Here is an 18,448-nt window from a genome sequence, read left to right on the forward strand (position 1 = left end):
GGTCAGACGTAGCCCCTGGCAGGCACCTGCAGGGGAGTTGAGGAGGGAAACTGAGCTGGTATGGGTGGGGGCATGCCTGAGAGGGTTTTCTCAGGGACCCACAGGGAGCGGTCAGAACTCTGCCAGGTTCAGCCTGTCCCTCTCAGGAGAAAGGCCAGGATCAGACCTATAAGAGATGAGGACCAAGCTGCAAAGTGAAGCCCCAGCACAACCTAGAGATTGTCACTGGATTGTGTGCCTGGTGACTGTCGGGACTGGGATAAGTGGCCTGGAGATGCTGCTACAGCAACCAGGCCAGGGAGGCTGGAAGCGCCACACGCACACGCACACGCGCACACACACACTTCACTTCCCATCCCTTCCACTTCCTCTGTCCCCCTCAACTCCCCACTTCCCCACCCCACCCAACACTGACTCCAGCCCAGACCAGCAAGGGCCCATCACTGTGATTGGTCACTGGGTTCCTGATACTGAGAACGGACACTCAGGAGATGGGAAGGAAGGGAGAGTGGGCGGGGTGGAAGGAAGGATGGGGCTACATTTACATCTTTGCCCAGAGCTGGGCGCCTGCTCACCATGGACACTGCCGGATACAGCAAGTGGGATGGCAGACTGCAGGAGGTCCCTGGAGGTATGAGTCAGGGGGTCCCTCTCTGGCCGGTGGTTTGGGGTTTGATGGGAGAAGGGAAAGAAATAGCCAAGAGAGGGCCTAAGTAGTGGGTGTGGGAGAGACACCACATGCCAGAGAGCTAGTTGGACTTGGATTCAGATTCCAACTCTGCCACTGAGCGGCTGTGTGACCACAGGTAAGTTACTGTACCTCTCTGAATCTGTTTCCTGAGAGGAACCCAAGCTTCTAGGGCTCAGTCCTCGAGCTTGGGATCCTGGTACAGGAGGGACTCAGGAGTCCATCTGTGTTATCTCAGGGCACTGGGGACGCTGGGGACAGAGACCCCTCTTCCTGGCCCTGACTCTCGTGGTTGTCACAGTCCTATGGGTCCTCATTCTGAGCATCCTATTTTCCAAGGGTGAGTGACGGATGATGGGGGAGTTTATGTCCAGCCCCGCAGGCAACACAGACCTTCCCTCTGCCCCAGGGCACATCAGCCAGTTCCCGGATCCCTGCCTGGCTCTGAGTGTGAACACGTGTGAACAGTTTGTGTGCACTTACATGTGTGTGCATATGCACGAATGAATGTGTGTGTGTCCCAATGTGTATGTCTCCTGTCGCTGTGTGTGTACCGACATGTGTGCTACACGCCTCCCTGCCCTCTCTCTGCATCCCATGATAGGGGTCCCCGCAGCCCCTCCCCTGGGCGAGGGGAGAGTTCCCGAGTTCCCCTCTCTCCGCAGCCTCCACGGAGCGCGGGGCGCTGCTAGGTCATCAGGACCTGCTGAGGACAAACGGTGCGTGCAGAACAGGGGCCCTTGGGTCTCCGGGGTTGCAGGGCGGTAGGGTCTTGGGCCCTGCCGACCAGGTGGCGGGTGAGTGGGTGGGGACCCCACGGTCCGCGAGGCTGGCCCCTCAGTGGGGCAGGGTGTCCCGTGAGTCTTCCAGGGTGACCTGGCGTGTGTGGGTCGGACGGGGAATCATTCCAGCTTCGAAGCAGACAGCGGTGCTGGGTGCCTTGAAGGAGGATGTCCGAGCCTGCAATAGCTGCTGTGAGACTCGTGGGCCGAGGGCATGGGGCTCATGGCGGGAACTGGAGGTAGCGAGTGGAAGTGGGGCTTGTGGCAGCTGGGGGCGGGGCTCGAGGCGGCTAGGGGCGGGGCGGGGCGGGCTGGTCTCAGAAGTCCCGCCCCCAACCTCGCCGTCCTTCCCAGGCCTGGGGACGCAGGCGCAGCTGCAGACCCTGCGCACCCAGCTTGGGGAGGCACAGACCAAGGTGATCCAGCAGGAGAGCGCCCTGAAAGAACTGAGCGAGCGCGGTGAGGGCGGAACATGCCACGACCCTTGACCTCTCACCCCGGTTCATACCCGACCCTTGATTCACCTCCGGATTCCTCTGTAACCCCCACACTATCCTGTGATCCTGACCATTGATCCCAATCGTGTCCCCCATCCTGACTCTGACCTTGACTGCAACTCCTAACCCCAACCAAACCGGGCCCTACCCAGCTACAACAGTCTTTGACCGTGATGTCATTCTTGACCTTGATGCTGACCACGGACGTGGACGCTGACCTTATCTAATCATGACCCTACTCTTGACCGTGGTCCTAGCTATAATCTGGACTCCCTTTACTTGGCAGTGGCCCAGGGCTTGGCTGAAGCCGGTAGAGACCGTGAAAACATCCGCACTGAGCTGTTCCGGACGCTGGAGGGAATCCGGCTCGGGAACAGTGAGCAGGATCCGGAGGCAGGGAGGGGAGAGGGGAGAGGGGAGAGGACAAGTGGGCCCTGCCTTTAGGCCCCCGGATTTCCTGATCCGCCCGGTCCCGCCCTTTGACCTTGGCCAGGTCTCAGTGGCTCCGCCCCTAGGCCCTAGGGTCCAATCACCCCCTCTCCAGTCCTCTCCGTCTTCTCCACCTGGGAGCACCTCTTTGACCCTCGCCACCTCGCAGGCTCCTGCAAGAAGTGCCCCAAGTCGTGGCTGCCGTTCCAGGGCTCCTGTTACCTTTTCTCCCCGCTGCGGGCCACGTGGGTGGAGGCGCAGCATAATTGCGAGGGCGCCGGCGCGCACCTGGTGATTGTCGGGGGCCTGGATGAGCAGGTGCGCAGCCCCGGTGGTCCGAGGGGGCAGACGGAGTTCACCTGAGGGGGCGTGGCCCGGAAGGTGGCGCTGGCGGAGCGGGACTGACTCGCTGGCTCAGTCTCCTCTCCTGCCCAGGGTTTCTTGAGTCGGAACACGCAGGGCCGCGGTTACTGGCTGGGACTGAGGGCAGTACGCCGGGCGCGCAAGATCCAGGGTTACCAGTGGGTGGACGGAGTCTCGCTCAGCTTCAGGTGAGGAAAGGGACTCGGAGAGGCTGACAGCTCCGATCCTAGGGGAAGTGCCAGATCTCAGGGCCTCCTTAGGGGTGGGCCGGCTAGATTTCAGGAACTTCCTGCAGGTTAAATTCTGGGATTAGAAAGTTATATCCCAGACTCGTGCTTAGGTTAGACCTTCAAGATGTCTAGGTTACCTAAACAGTAAACAGGATAGACCCGGGAAAGCTGGACCCCAGGGCCATCCTCAGCCTAGCTCCCAGCACCCCCCCCCCGCCCCCCGCCAACCCACTGCAGCTACTGGAATCGGGGGGAGCCCAATGACTCTCTGGGGCGCGAGGATTGCGTCATGATGCTACGCACGGGGATGTGGAACGACGCACCGTGCGACAGCAAGGACGACAGCTGGATCTGTGAGAAGAGGCACCAATGCTGATTTTGCCCAGTGCCCCAGAGCCTCGCCCACTGGCACTTGTCCAATCGTCTGAGCTGCTCACCGTCCTGGCTCCACGCACTGCCATCGATCCCCAGCACCCCGTCTACGGAGAACCACCCCACCACCCACAACCTAGGACTATAACTGAGCTCTGGAACTTCTGCTCCAACCTCTGCAATGCTCACATGTGGATATAACCTAGTTTCCACCCACTGCAAAATCTGGGCTCCTGGGCTGGGAATCTGATCCCCCCCACCCAGAAACTGCCAGATGAAGCTGTTTGGTTTACTTGCATTTTACCCCAAATGGGACGCCTCACAGATGGGCATTTTGTGAGCTTTCTTTGCGGCCACAGCCGCAGCCGTAGGGAGCATCAGTAAATGTTTGAGAAATGAATCTTGGCTCCTGACTCTGGCCAGCTGTTCTAAGGTTTATCTCAGAGACCCTGATATAATCCCTGTGAGTGGCCTTGAGCTCTGTAAGTGACCTTCAGGGCCTAACATGCCCCCAAAACTCAGTGACTAACCTGCATTGGGCCATGATGGCTGTAGGGCAGTGGGGACACGGGAATGAGTCAGACCCCATCCTTACCCTCTGGGAACCTCCTCATTCTGGTCTAGCTGGCATAGGAACAATGTGACCAGTGACTCGACTGAGCAATGCATGAAGGAGTGACATGTGATGAATTTGTAGGGACCACTTGTGTCCCCAGGGAGAGGACCTGTGCTGAGATACTGTAGCAGTGGCCCTGTTCGTTGAGGAGACTGTCACCCCATTGTGACTATTATAGGCAGCCTGGCACAACGCCCTGGGATGTGTGAGAGGGGGGCTGCCTGGATGAGCAGGTCCCTTCTGTCTTGGGCACCTGGGTTCTGGGGGTGTTGAGGAAATACATCCAGAGAAGATGGACTTTCGAGGAAAAATGGGATTTTAGCACGTGAGCTGGGGAGGAAGGGCTTTGTAGGCAGAGGGTGTTGGGAAGGGCAGGGCATGGCTGAACCCATTTGTGGGGTGTGGGGAGCACACAGCCTGGCTTTATCGACTGGGGACTTTTGATCTGAATTTACCCTGCACTCCCAAAGCTCCTTGCTCCCTTCTTGGGGACCTGAGGGCTCTCCCAGAATTTCCAGTGGAGACAGATCCAACTGAGCGGAGTGACAGGCTAGCAGTTTTTAGATTTGGGCAGAGCTGAGTCCAAAACCAAAGCTGCTGGGAGACCCCAGGCTGCCGAGCCCTGAAAGCATCCACGGAGTAGGAAGAGGAGGGAATACCACCCAAACTGTCTGGCCAGGTGGAACCTTTCAGGCACTGACCAGGTCCAGACAGATAACTTACCTAGTGGACTGTTGCCTAGACTGATGGGTTTCCAGACAGTCCACTTGGAGGAGTGTATGAGTCTCCCACCGGTTCTGTAACAAATGCCCACCAACCTGGTGGCTTGAAACAATACACACCTATTCTCTTCAAATCGTGGTGGTTGGACGTTCCAAATTAATTTCACTGGGTCAAATTCAAGGTGTCACCAGGCTTCCTCAGAAACTCTAGGGGAGAATCTGTTTTCTTGCTTTTTCCAGCTTGTAGAGCTGCTTTCTTCACATTCCCTGGCTCCTGGCCCCTTCTTCCATCTTCAAAGCCAGCAGGGTAACATCTTGCTTTAGTGGCCACATTGCCTTCTTTTTCTGAGTCAAATCTCCCTCTGTTTCCCTCTTATGAGGACACTTGTCATTGCATTTAAGACCCACTGGACAATCCAGAATGATCTCCTGCCACCCCAAGTGAGTGCAGATGCCACCCACAGATTAAGGGCACAGCTTCTAACAAGCCCGCCCTCACTGCAGACACCAGTCACAAGTTTGGGGGTCCCCAGCCCACCCACACTTCTGACCAACTGACTACAAATTTGGAGGTTCTCACAACTCCCCATTCAGGCACCATAATTTGCTAGAGTGATTCACAGAATTCAGGAGAGTGCTATTCTTATGCGGACTGTTTTATTATACCAGACACAAATCCAGACTAGCCAGATGAACAGAACCATGGGGTGAGTCCCAAACACAGAGCTCCTGTGTCCTGTTCGGGACAAGTCACCCTCCCGTCACAGTCACACATTCACCAGCCAGCAAGCTCCTCTGAGCTTTGGTGTCCAGAGTTTTTATTGGGGTTTGATTAGGAAGGCACAGCCGATCAAATCATTGGCCATGTAACTGCACTCCATCTCCAGCCCTACTCTACTTTCCAGAGGCCTGCCCCTCATTTCAGCCCCACCCTGAGCCATCTCCTCAGTCTAAACTCAGGTGTGGTCCAAGGGGGCCCCATGAAAAACAAAGACACTCCTATCATTTGATCAATCCCAAGGGTTTAGATGCTCCCTGCCAGGAGCCTGAGACAAAAACCCATCAGATTCTTTACTATACAACATCTCCCCATCTCTAAATCTTTAATCACATCTGCCAAGTCTCTGCTGCCATCTAAGAGGACAACTTTGGGTACCATTGTGCAGGCTAGCACAAGCCATCACCAGCTGACAAGCAGCCTCACAGGTGAGGCAGGAGCTAGAAGAGCTGCCCAGTGGCCTAAGTGCTTCGTGGGCTGAGTCAACGATGGCCTGCAGGGCTCATCCCTTCTACTCTAACTCACAACCACATGGAGACCCCTGGCCAACTGGAGGGCAACAGAGACAGGCTTACAGTCAGACTGTCTGCCTATCAGGTCGACAGCAGACAGTCTGACTTCAAGCCCAACTGACAACCTCAACAGCAGAGCCCCTGATGGGTTGGAGTGACAGACAGGTGCACAGGTGGGTGGAAGAGGCCCAGACAGCATCTCTCCTGAGGATGCAGCTAAGTGAGAGCTGGCTGCAGCTGAGGCAGAAGAAAGGGTCCCCAGAGTTAAACAGAAGCCACCTCAGGATTTTCCAAAGACCTGGCTCTGGCCAGAGCAAGCCCTCTGGCCCATGGTACCCTAGGCTCAAACACTGGGGTCCAGGGCTCAAGAGAGCAGGGTGGCTGGCCTAAAGATACTCGTTATGCTCTCGGCACTCCTTGTCAGCGCACAGACACGGATTCCTGGCCATCTGGTTCCAACCTGCCAGCATCAGGCGGATACGTGAAGACCCTGAATGGGGGGGTCAGGGTCAAGTTCCCCCCTCTCTGGCTTCTTGGCCCCAGTCCCTCCCCTCTCCTAGATCAAACCTCCTTGAGAAGAAAGGAGTCCCTGGGGCCTAACCCTCATCCTGGAACAGATGTTCACCTTTGTTTGGCTTTTGTTTTCCTGGAGAATCAGTCTTGCCAGGAAGATTTTATTCTAAAGGCTGACAGGTGGACAGAAAGCCTGTGTGTGGAGAAGTCCTGGGAGGTTTCTCCACGTGCCTGGCTGAGCCAGATCAGCAGTCTCAAACACAGACCTCCTTTCCTGGAGACCCTGGGGGCTGAGAGAGCCTCATTAAATTGGAAAACACCTGGAATTTCCCTGAGACACAACAGCATTGCTGAAAACACCATGATAATCCTATAGCCGACAGAGTGCTGGTGCCCCCAAAGATGTCCATGCCTTGATCTCACAAACCTATGAATATGTTACCTTCCATGACAAAAGGGACTTTGTAAATGTGATGAAATTAAGGGCCTTGAGGTGGGGAGATTGTCCTGGATTATCTGGGTGGACCCAATGTCATCACAAGGATCCTTAAAAGTGAAAGAGGGATGGGGGGAGATGCAGGGAGAGAGACGTGACTACAGAATGATAAGAGAGACGTGTTACAAGAAGGACCAGATTCTCTGCTGCTGGCTTTAAAGGTGGAGGAAAGGACAACGAGCCAAGGATGTGGGCGGCCTTTGGAACTGGAAAAGGCGAGGAAAACCACCACATACTTATGAGAATGACCAACATCTGGAACGCTGACGACACCAAATGCTGGTGAGGATGTAGAGCAACAGGAACTCTCATTCATTACTGATGGAAATGCAGAATGGTTCTCCCACTTTGAAAGACATTTTGGCATTTTCTTACCAAACTAAACATCTTATGATATGATCCAGTAATCCAACACTTTTGTTCTTCACCCAAAGGAATTGAAAATTTATGTCCACACCAAAGCCTGCACATGGATATTTATAGCAGCTTTATTCATAATTGCCAAAATTTGGAAGCAAGCAATGTCCTTGAGTAGTTGAATGGATAAAAAAAAAAAAAAACTGTGGTCCATCCAGACAATAGAATATTAATGATAAAAAGAAATAACTATCAAGCCATGAAGAGACATGAGGGAAACTTGAATGCACATCACTGGGTGAAAGGAGCTGACCTGAAGAGGCTGTGTGCATACTGCATGACTCCAGCTCTTTGGCATTCTGGAAAAGGCAAAGCTATGGAGACAGTAAAAGGATCAGTGGTTGCCCGGGATTAGTGGGGAGGGAGGGATGAAGGGGCAGAGCACAGAGGACTTTTAGGGCAGTGAAATTATTCTGTGTGAGACCATAAGGGTGGATATATTATACATTCGTCCAAATCCATAGAATATATACCACCAAGAGTGAACCCTAATGTCAGTTATGGACTTTGGTTGATTATGATATGTCAATGAAGGTTCATAAGTTGTAACAAAGATACAGCTCTGGTGAGGGATGCTGATAAAGGCGGAGGTTGTGCCTGCGTGTGTGGGTGCAGGGGATATATGGGCAGTCTCTGCCTTCTGCTCAATTTTGCTGTGTACCTAAAAGTGCTCTTAAAAAATAGTCTTAACAACAATGAAAGGCAAGGCAACAGATGCCCCCCCACCCACCAATCCAAGCCTTCAGAAGGATGCTGCTCTGCTGACACCTTGACTTTGCACCAGGGAGACTGGGGTCAGACTTCTGATCTCCAGAACTGGGGGATAATGAATTGATGTTGCTTTAAGCCACTAGGTTTGGGGTCATTTGTTACAGCAGCCACAGGAGACTAATACAGATGCTTACCTGGAGCTCACCCATATCCGCCTCTAACACAGCGGCCATCTGTGGTAGTCCTTTAACATATTTTTGTTTGTTTGCTTGTTTTGGGCAAGGTAATTAGGTTTATTTATCTATTTTTTTTAATGGAGGGACTGGGGATTGAACCCAGGACTTCGTGCGTGCTAAGCACGCACTCTGCCCCTGAGCTACACACTCCCCACCTTTAACATCTCTTTAGCACATCTGTAAGAGCCTGTGACCCAGGCTGGGACCTGGGACCTTTTACCAGAGTGCGCCATTTTACATTCCACCGGCAAAGCACAAGGGTTCCAATTTCTTCACATCCTCGCCAACATTGTTATTTTCTGTTTTTTTTCTTTTTCTTTTTGGATAGACATCAACCCAGTTGATGTGATAAATTGGTGCATTTTATTGCGTATACATTATATTTCAATAAAATGGATTTTTAAAATAATTTTTAAAAAGAATTATAGCTGGGACAAGTACAGACCAGCACTGCTCAAGAAAAACAGACACATTTGGCCACCCTAGTGAGGGTAAATTCCATGTGTGTGTTGTTAGGTGAGGGGAAGGTTATAGTTAGATCTCCAGCGGTGATTGCCATGTTATGGGTGTTTTAACACCCATAAAAGTTTATTAAACTTTCATGTTTATTACAGGTGATTCCAGTGGTTTTTGTTGAGTTGAGTTACTTATATAGGTGATAGCAGCCTGGGTCTTTGGACACTTTAATCAATAGAAGTTGATAAGAGGCCAAATGAGAAATTCAGGCAAGGCTTTATTGGGATTCGTGCTACAGCACCAGGGAGGCAGAACAAGTAACAGGTGCCCTTGCTCATGGCCCGAGGTGGGGCGGGCTGGCTCTTTAGCAGAGGTAAGGGGCAGATGGGTGGGGTGGGCAGGAGGCGTGGCTTAGGTGGCCTGCCCGCCTGCTGCTGGGGCTGTGTGCAGGGGTCATGTACGGTCCCCCACTTCTGCTCCACGCACCTTGGACGTGACAATTAGCTGCTAGGGATATTCTTGCACAGATCTTATGCTTCAAGTTTTCACTTCTCCTGAGTAAATACCTGGGAGTGGGAGTGGGTCAGATAGTAGCCAAGTGACTGACTTTATAAGAAACTGCCAAAGAATTTTCCAAAGTGGTTGCGCCCTTTTGCGTCCCGATACTCAGGGACGTGTTGGGGCTCTGGTTGCTTGGGGAGAACATTTTTAAGGTTTTATTTATTTTTTGTTTTAGTTTTGGGGGAAGGTAATTAGGTTTAATTATTTATTTCAACTGAGGTACTGGGGATTGAACCCAGGACCTCATGCGTGCTAAGCACGCGCTCTACCACAGAGATATTACCTCCCCCCTCCCCGCCTGTGCATTTCATTCTGTCATTTTACTCAGAAGGAAAAAAAGTAAGAAAAGTGGCCAACGAACATCGGCCTCTGGTTCACAATCTGCAGGCTGCAGTATTTAGGGGGATCTTGAGTATTTAGGGGGCTGAAGTGGGCTAATGCCTGCAGCTTACTTTGAAATGCATGAAAAGCCAGAGAGACTGAAGGGTGGATGGATGAACAGGTTTGTAATAAAGCAAATATAGAAAATGTTGATTGTAGAATCTTGGGATGGGTTTTCATTCTAAAATTCAACTTTTCTGTACCCTTGAAAATTGTCATAACGAAATGTTGGGGTTCGGGTTGTGGTTGCTGCCTTCCTGGGGTGCACAGTCGGCCAGGGAGAGGAGGAGGTGAGGAGGAGGGACAGAAAGTGATGTGCCCACGTGGTGAGATTGGAGGTAGAATGTTCTGGAAAAGCCTGAGGACTGAGGTGGGGGAGGAAAGGGGGGCCTGCCTTGGAGACTTCCAGACTCCAAGGCGGCTTGTGCTGGGAAGCAGGGGGTTGGGGGCAGAAGAGGCCCCCCCAGACGGCTCTCATCCTTTGCCAGTAGGTGTCCCCACCAACAGCCCCCTGAGTGACCAGATGACCCCACTCTCTGGGGCTGAGTCAACAAGTCAGAAGTGACATGGGAGCCCAGCCAGGGTTTCCTGGATGGAACAGCCATATCTGTCACCCCACTTTCCAAGGAAATGGCCTTGGAACAGAGTAGCCTGTCCTTTCCAACCTCCCGCCTCCCTCCCCCCAGTCCCAGGAAACCCCCTGTCATCCCAAGGCCTCTTGCCGGGTTGGCTAAGGTGCCTGGGGAAGGCCCCAGGGTGGGAATGCACTCTCCTCCAGCTCTTGGCTGCCCCTTCCTTCCCTGTCCACCGTGACACCCTCACCCCCAACTCTTGCCTCTCCTATGTCCCCAGACCCACTCCCAGATGGCTTGTACGGGCGAATTTGGCAGATGCAGACAGAAAGCTCATGGTCTAGACCTGTGCTAGCCACTCACTCACTGGGAGGGCCTGGGCGTGTGACTTGACCCCTCTTTGCCTCAGTTTCTGTCTCCATCAAGGGGAAACAGTAATAAGAACTTCACCTCCTCAGGTGCCGTGCTCAGCCGAACAATTGCCCTCAAAGACGTTCCCATCCTAATCGCTGGAACCTATGAAGATATGACCTTACAGGGTGGAAGGGACCTTGCAGCTGAGATTAGGTTAAGAATCTGGAACTGGGGAGATGATCTCTGATTATCCAGGTGAGCCCAATGTCATCACAAGATCCCTTCTAAGAGTGAGGCAGGTGGATCAGTCAGAGGAAAGGAGATAACAGAAGCAAAGTCAGAGAGAGATGGGCAGACACTACCCTGCTGACTTTGAAGATGGAGGAAGGGGCCACAAGCCAAGGAATGTGGGGGGCCTCTAGAAGCTGAAAAAGGTAAGAAAACAGATCCTCTCTAGAATGTCCCAGCGCAGGCCTGGAATGCTCTCAGGAGTCCCAGGAGGGCCATCTCAGCCCCCTGATCCCTGGGGGTGTGCTGGGGCCTGGAGGGGCTGAAGGGAGTGGGCACTGGGCCTGGAGGCTCTCCAGAAGGAAGGAGGTGGACATGCCAGCCTCTGTGTCCTATACATCCTAGGCCCCTCTCCAGGCCCTCCCCACCCCTAACAACACAAAAAACAGAACCGGCCAGGCTCCAGATCCCGAGGCTCCAAGAGGCAAAGACACAGAGCCAGCCCCTTTCCACCCCACATGCACCTGCCCCCTTCCTGTGGACCTGCTCTTCGCGTGGGTGAGGGTTGACAAGGGGAGCACGGGGCAGGAGGCGTATGTGGCTGTGAGCTCAGGGTCCCTCCAGGAAGGTCCTGCCCTCAGGGAGCTCCAGGTCCCAGGCGAGGCCCATCTAATGCAAGAGCTCAGGGCTGGGGTAAGGGGAATACAGAGGACTGGTTGAGGATGGGGGACTCAGAGGGGGCCCCTGGCCCAAACTCTGCAGTCAGGGAGGCCTCCGTGCAAACTCTCACTGCAGGCCAGCCTGGCACCCCAGGCATGGGGAGCTGTCAGTGCAAAGGCCCTGAGGTATGAGAGAGTGGTGTGAGTTCTGTGCTCTCAGGTGCCTGGGGAAGCTAGTAGGAAGTGGAGGGAGGTATCGCTGGAGAGGCTGACTGGGTAAAGCCTTTGAACTCCAGGTGGGGGAGCCATGGAGGGTTGTAAGCTGGGGAAAGTTGTGGTCATGTGTCTGCCAGAGAGGGGGCTGCCACCATGGTCCAGGAGGGAGGATGGTGACTGGGGGTGGAGTCGTGGAAGAGGAGAGGCAGGACCCATGAAAAGATAAGGAATGTGCAGGGGTCGGGGGAAGGGGGGCAGAGCTCAGTGTTAAGCATGCCTGAGATCCTGGGTTCAATCCCTAGGACACTATTACAAATTTTGAAAAGAATTAAAAAAAAAAAAAAGATAAGGAATGTGGGCAGTGGGGGCGGGGAGGAGGCAGGGGATGACAGGCATCCCTGTGCTCAGTTTGGGGCGGTGGCTGCATCTGGGCTCACTCCGCTTGTCACACCAACCTCCTCAATGCTCTTCCAACACACCCTGCACCACCAGCCCAGCGGCTCCAAGGCGGCAGCCATGCAGGGCCTTGCGGGCTGTTCTTTGCCCTTTGCACATGCGGTTCCCTCTGCTGGGGTCCCCAGCACCCTCTGGTCTGTGAAGGCTGGCTCTCCTATCCCCTGCAGGGGTCCCAGCTCAAACATCAGAGAGCCTTCCCGCATCACCATTTAAACAGCACCTCTGCCAGCTCTCCTCTTATCTGCTTTATGTCTCTCCCTGGCAGTCATCGCCACCTGACATTTGACATCAGATCCAAGGGCAGAGATTTTTGTCCGGCTCATTCACCACAGCAGCCCCAAGTGCCCAAGACAGTGTCCAGCATCTCATTGAATGAATGAGTGAGTGAGTGAATGATGGTGATGAAATAAAAATTCACATTTTAGGGCAAGATAAAACAAAATAAACATAATCTTTCCCTCTGCCCTCTGGCCTCCGCCCTCACCTAGTGGCACTAAGCACCTGTATTGCGGTAACCAGACTCCCCAGCGGCAGGAATACCCGCCCAACCGTAGAGAGCAATTGTCTTCTTCTGGAGCCGGTCGTGTAACTCCTTGAAAAGTGACATTTTTTCTCAGTCCTGTAAGGGGGTCACGATTGATCCAGGAAAAAAAGGTGAGTGTGGGAGGGTGGCTGTGTCCCAGGTCTCAGCTGAGTCCCTGGGACGTGCTCCTCCAAGTCAGGGTCCTTGGCTTTGTGCAGGAAAGAATTCAAGAGCGAGCCATAGTTGAGTAAAAGTAGATTTATTCAGAGGTGCCCACTCCATAGACAGAGAGCGGGCCGTCTCAGAAGGCGAGAGAGAGAGTGCCCGTGAGGTGCAGTGTTGCTAATTTTCATATGCCAACAAGTGGCAGGATTATTCCAACTACTTTGGGGAAGGGGCTGGGATTCCCAGGAGCTGGGCCACAGCCCACTTTTTGACCTTTCATGGTCAGCCTTGGAACCGTCATGGTGCCTGTGGGTGTGTCATTCACCTTGCTGGGACGTTACAATGTGTAAAATGAAGCTCAGGGTCTGCTGGAAGTCAAATCTCCAGCCATTTTGGGCCTCAAGGTCTACTGGGAGTTGAATCTCCCGCCATCTTGGTGGTAATTGCTGTGTCATTGCTTTAATGGCCGCGCCCTGCCCCCTTCCCTCCCGTCTCACGATGACCCACCACTTGCCTCATTCAGGCAGACATCTGTGGTGAACTTTGTGTACAACACAAATATGTCATTTCCCTTAAAGATTGTGGTTGGTGCAGAACAGACTGGTCAGCAAACCTGGGGAGGTACTGGGCCACACCTAATGGAAGTTCTTAGCTGAAGTACTTACTTGTAATTTGCTTATATTTCAAGATTATAGTTTCTTGTGTTACGGAATATGTGGCTGAGCCTCAGGTAAAATTAATCATGGTTAGGCGACTTGAAATGTTGGAGCAAATGTTTAGTCCTGTGGGATGAATGATTGCAATAGTGTAAATGTAGCTATGGGGAGAAGCCACAAGAAGGAACCATTCCCTGGATCATAACAGACAAATAGGATGGGTGGTCCAGAGGCTTTGGCTCCTGTTAACAGGGTCTCATTCAGTAATAGCATAATGAGGGTTCTTGGACATAGAAAACAAACTATGGTTACCAAGGGGGAAAGGAGGGGAGGGATAAATTAGAGTTTGGGATTAACAGATGTACACTATTGTGTATAAAAGAAATAAACAACAAGGACCTACCACATAGCACAGGGAACTATACTCAATTTCTTTTAGTAAGCTATAATGGAAAAGAATCTGAAAATATGTGTATTTATGTATGTGTATGTATAACAGAATCACTTTGCTGTACACCTGAAACTAACTTTATCAACCAACTACACTTCAATAAAAAAAATTTAAAAAATAGCACAGTGAGGGTCCTATCAACAAAGTCTTCTCCTGCCGTGGGGATGAGCATTGCCAGCACCATGGGACAGATTGCTCATGAAAAGCCTCCCAAACTTTGGTGGACATTCAGGCTGAAAGAGAAAGGATTCTAAAGTAAAGAATGTTGCCCGCTATCCAGTTCTGCAGGAATCAAGTCATTAGCCGCTGCAGTCAGTGACCTGCAGTGACCCTGTGAGGAATTCAGGGCGAAGATGAGAACGAGGCACTTTGTGCTCTGGAGAAATTGGCAGAACTGGCCCTCAGGCAGTTAGGTATTTTCAGGAGACAATTTTAGGAAGACAGTTTCTTGTGTCTCCCCCTACTTAGAAAAGCACTAAGACCATGAAGAAGATGTCTGTCCCTGGAGAATAGCAGGACCCTTCTACCAAGACAAGTGCTTGATTGCACGAAGCCCCTCTCCAAAATCATGTCTATACTGGCCTCCCCCTTTCCCTCTTTGGAACAGTCCTCAGAGCTCTCTCAGAGACTGTTTCCTAGGTTAGAATCCTCCATTTGGCTTGAATCAATTTTTCCATGTCTTTCTTAGATTGACCCTTGGTGAATTTTTTTCGTCGATAAGAGTGAATCAGTGCGTGAACAAAGGAAACTCAGGAGATGCATGGGACTGAACACGGAGAAATCAGCAAGGACTGGGGTGATGGAAGCCAGCGGTGGTGCAGAGGTGGAGAGAGGTTTCCAGAGGGGAAACTGAGGTCTGCAGGGTGAGCAGGAGGGCTACTGATGGGAAGGGCCCGGCTTCTGTCCATCAAGCCCTCCTTTGAAACAGCTCTGCAGAAGACCGGCAGAGGGCGCACATACACGTGCGCGTCTGAATGTACTTCTGTGTGTGTGTTGCCTGCGTTGTGTGTCTCTGTATGTCTGTGCATTTGTGTATGTTTCTGTGCATTTATATGTGTGCATACGATTATGTTGTGTGTGTGTAGCTGTGCACGTTGGGTGTGTCTGTCTCGTATCTGTAGCTCTCTTGTAATGTGTCTGTATCTGTGCGTTTATGTTGTGTGTACCTCTGTGATTCCGTGCACCCATGTCTGTGTGTATCCATGTGTATGTGTTGTGTGTGTGTGTGGCTTGGCGATGTCCTCTGGTCTGTATCTGTGTGTGTTGTGTAGATGTCTCTGGGTCCTGTCTATGTGCACGTGGTGCTTGTGTGGTTTTGCGTTGCGAGTGCTTCTGTGGTTGGATTCTGTTGTGTCTGTGTGTCTAAATCGTTGCGTGCGTGTTGTACGGATGTCTCTGTGTGTTTGTGCTTCTCTGTTGTGTCTGTGTGTGTGTGTTGTGCATGTGTCTGTGGTTCAGTTGTGCAGTGCCTGTTGGGGTGTGTGTGTGTGTTGCTGTGGGTGATGGTGTTGCACTACTTCATGAATGTGTGCATGTGTATCTGGGTGTCTGGGTGTTAGGGGTCCCCACGCCCCACATCCCTCACCCGAGTGAGTCACAGTAGCTGTCACTCAGGCCCAACCACAGTTCTTTGGAATTCCTACTTCCCCACAGTGCTGGAGGAATGCCAGGGAGGAGCTGATTGTGGCCCCTGGGCTTCCGGGTCCAGGAGTCCAGTGCCTTCCTCTGCAAGGGAAACTGAGGCCCATGGAGTCCGTGTAAGTCACATGGTCAAGGTGGGGGATGCTGCAGGACCACTGGCCCCTCTCCGGGGCCTGGGTCCTCTGGGAGAGGAGAGCGTGGATTTCCCCTGGCTGTGAGGGGATGGGTGCCAGCTCATGATACTGAGCTTGCAAAGCCCCACGGGAGGATCTGTGGCAGCTGAAACATTTAGATAAAAATCCAGCAATGGCCTCTGCTTCTCCTGGGGGTGGTCTCCCCCAGGTTTCTGAGTCCTGCAATCTAAACCAGCTCCACCTCCGGGTACCTCCAACCCTGCTTTCGACCACCTAAAATTGTCGCGGATTTCTGAACGTTCAACTCTGTTTTTCTGCTACAACATGGATGAATCTTGAGGACGTTACACTCACTGAAATAAGCCAGACACAAAAAGACAAATATTGTATGATTCCACTCACAGGAGGTCCCTAGAGGAGTCAAATCCAAGACGGAAAGTAGGAATGATGGGTGCCAGGGGCTGGGGGAGGGGGTGGGGATTCAGCATTTAACGGGGACAGAGTTTCAGTTTGAGGAGAGGAGAAATTTCTGGGATGGATGGTAGGGATGGTTGCACAAGAGTGGACTTACTGCCATTGAAAATGATTAAAATGGGAAATTCTGTGTTACTTACATTTTCACTACAATGAAAACCAAAAACCTTTGTCTTCCTCTCTCTAGAGAGTTGGGGCTTTATCTTGTTTGCACATAGTAGGGACTCAATGAACGGTTGTTGAGTGAATGAAAGAGGGGAGAGGTGATTGATCTGTCGACAGCAGATGGTGAGAGACATCCGGACAGAGGGAAACAGCAAAAGAGCGTTGAAAGCCTGAAACCAGCACCTTCTCCGCTATAAATCATGCTTCAGAGCAGTGGTTCCCAACTGGGGGTGATTCTGCCCCCCAGGGGGTATTTGCTGATGTCTGGAGACATTTTTGGAAGGTAGAGGGGTAAAAGCTAGGCAACTAGGGAGCGGAGGCCAGGGACGCTGCTGAACACCCAACAATGCACAGGATAGCGCCCCCATGATGGGGAAATCACCCTGCACCAGTGTCCACAGTGCCGAAAGTGAGAAACCCAGATTTAGAGACACCTTCTCCTGGAAGCCCTCCCGGGTTTGACACGCCCACTGCCCTCTTCCACCACACATTCACGCACCCTTCCTTTCTCCCCCTCGAAACACCGGGAGAGACTGAACAGGTGGGGTGGCGAGGTTCTTGCATCACATTTGCCTTGAGCGCCGGGCTCTGTCCCAGGTGCTGAGGCTCTGTGTTACAGCGCTGGGGAACGGCTCTGCGAGGCACCGAGGGCGGGCTGGGGTTGGGGGACGAATTGGGGTCCAGTAGGGTCAGGGCTGGGCTGGCATCCCACCCGGGAACTGTTTATGGTCGTTGGCAGAGCCCCGACTCATTCCTACAGAGTCTGGACCCAGGACTGGCCATGACTGAGGGGCAGCCCCAGGCTCAGGGATCTCCAACCCCGAAAGAAGAACCGACACCCTCGGGTCATGGCTGATATCCGCATGGTTTCCTGTTTATCCCCTAAAGTCAGTGAGAGACGTGGGTTACACCGCAGAGGGGAAGAGGGAGGGAGCGATCTGTGACAGGGTTCCACCAGCACCCAGAGTGGGGGGGTGAGACTTCACCCCCAAAACATCCTCTTGTCTAAATTGAGTCTTGGCAGGGACCCAGCACCATGTGAGCCCTTGAGCCCCATTTAGGACACGAAGAGCCAGTGGGCACCAGTGTGGACTGGGGCTGGGGTGTGGCCCGCAGAGTCCTCAGAAGCTCTGAAACACCAGACTCCATCACAGCCCCACCCTCCATCTGAAACCTTGTCCTATGTCCTCACTGCAGCCCAGCAGGACTTGTTCCAAAACTTTCTCCTCCACCTTCCTGTGTCCCCATTACTAGGACAGCCCCACTGTCCACCCAGACACTCCAGTCATCTTCCATAGCATCTTCTGAGCACCCACTCCTCTCCCATCCTCACAGTCCTCTCATCTCTAACCTACCTGCTTCTCTCCATCTTCACAGCCACTGTCCCAGGCCACCTCTGGCTCCTGGACCAGATGACATCCCCCTATTGTCCCCACCAGGTCCCCACCCCCAGGCGTCCTGCTGTCTTTGTGCTCCCAGCAGACCCCAGGCCTGACTCTCTCCTCCTTAAATTGCTCATCCTCTGGCACTTGGCAAACCAGGAAGTGGGTTCGGGGCCCCACAATTAGCTCCAATCAAGGTTGAGAAGGACATTTGGGGGCCCAGAGCAAACAGCCTCAGCCCACCAGAATCCTTCGTTCAGCAGACATGTACTGAGGGCTGCCCATCTCCAGCTGGGGACACAGCAGGACAGATGAGGCAACAACAGTACCTGCTACCCTGGAGTGCACAGTCTGGTGACAATCCAGCCAGCCCCCTCCCTGCTTGGTGGGCAGCCTGGCCTAGCCCAGGTTGGGAGGCGGAATGCCAGGGAGAGTCAGAGAGTCCTGAGAGGCAGTGTCCAGCCTGAGGTGGGGAGGCAGCCCATCCAGGAGTTTGGCGTTAGGAGGTCCCCTACTGAGAACGGGGAGGGGGTTAAGGATCAGGGGACACATTTGAGGGAGGAAGAGCAGGGTGTGTGATGTGTCAAGAAGTCTCTGTCAATATAAGGTGAG

At 52.9% G+C, this 18,448-nt stretch overlaps 1 protein-coding gene across 3 annotated transcripts; it reads left to right on the forward strand.

Moving 5' to 3' along the window:
- The first annotated feature begins 480 nt into the window (after positions 1-480).
- CLEC4G (C-type lectin domain family 4 member G) lies at positions 481-3,501 on the forward strand. Of its 3 annotated transcripts, XM_074350896.1 has the most exons (9): positions 481-631; positions 927-1,028; positions 1,354-1,407; positions 1,600-1,662; positions 1,825-1,929; positions 2,254-2,343; positions 2,566-2,714; positions 2,832-2,947; positions 3,227-3,501. In XM_074350896.1, the coding sequence occupies exons 1-9, from the start codon at positions 577-579 to the stop codon at positions 3,363-3,365; spliced, it is 873 nt and encodes a 290-aa protein (XP_074206997.1). In that variant the 5' UTR covers positions 481-576; the 3' UTR covers positions 3,366-3,501. The 3 variants fall into 3 exon arrangements, with proteins under 3 accessions (XP_074206997.1, XP_074206999.1, XP_074207000.1); XM_074350898.1 differs by lacking the exon at positions 2,254-2,343; XM_074350899.1 differs by lacking the exons at positions 1,600-1,662; positions 1,825-1,929.
- The last annotated feature ends 14,947 nt before the right edge of the window (positions 3,502-18,448 follow it).

Source organism: Camelus bactrianus, chromosome 22, assembly GCF_048773025.1.
Source record: "Camelus bactrianus isolate YW-2024 breed Bactrian camel chromosome 22, ASM4877302v1, whole genome shotgun sequence".
Taxonomy (NCBI): Eukaryota; Metazoa; Chordata; class Mammalia; order Artiodactyla; family Camelidae; genus Camelus; species Camelus bactrianus.

What these genes read in the sequence shown, in the direction of transcription:
- CLEC4G (XM_074350896.1), top strand. Translation starts at nt 577, where the DNA reads ATGGACACTGCCGGATACAGCAAGTGGGATGGCAGACTGCAGGAGGTC. An exon ending in GAGCATCCTATTTTCCAAGG is followed by an intron (nt 1,029 to 1,353) that starts GTGAGTGACGGA and finishes CTCTCTCCGCAG; the next exon opens with CCTCCACGGAGCGCGGGGCG. An exon ending in GGGAATCCGGCTCGGGAACA is followed by an intron (nt 2,344 to 2,565) that starts GTGAGCAGGATC and finishes GCCACCTCGCAG; the next exon opens with GCTCCTGCAAGAAGTGCCCC.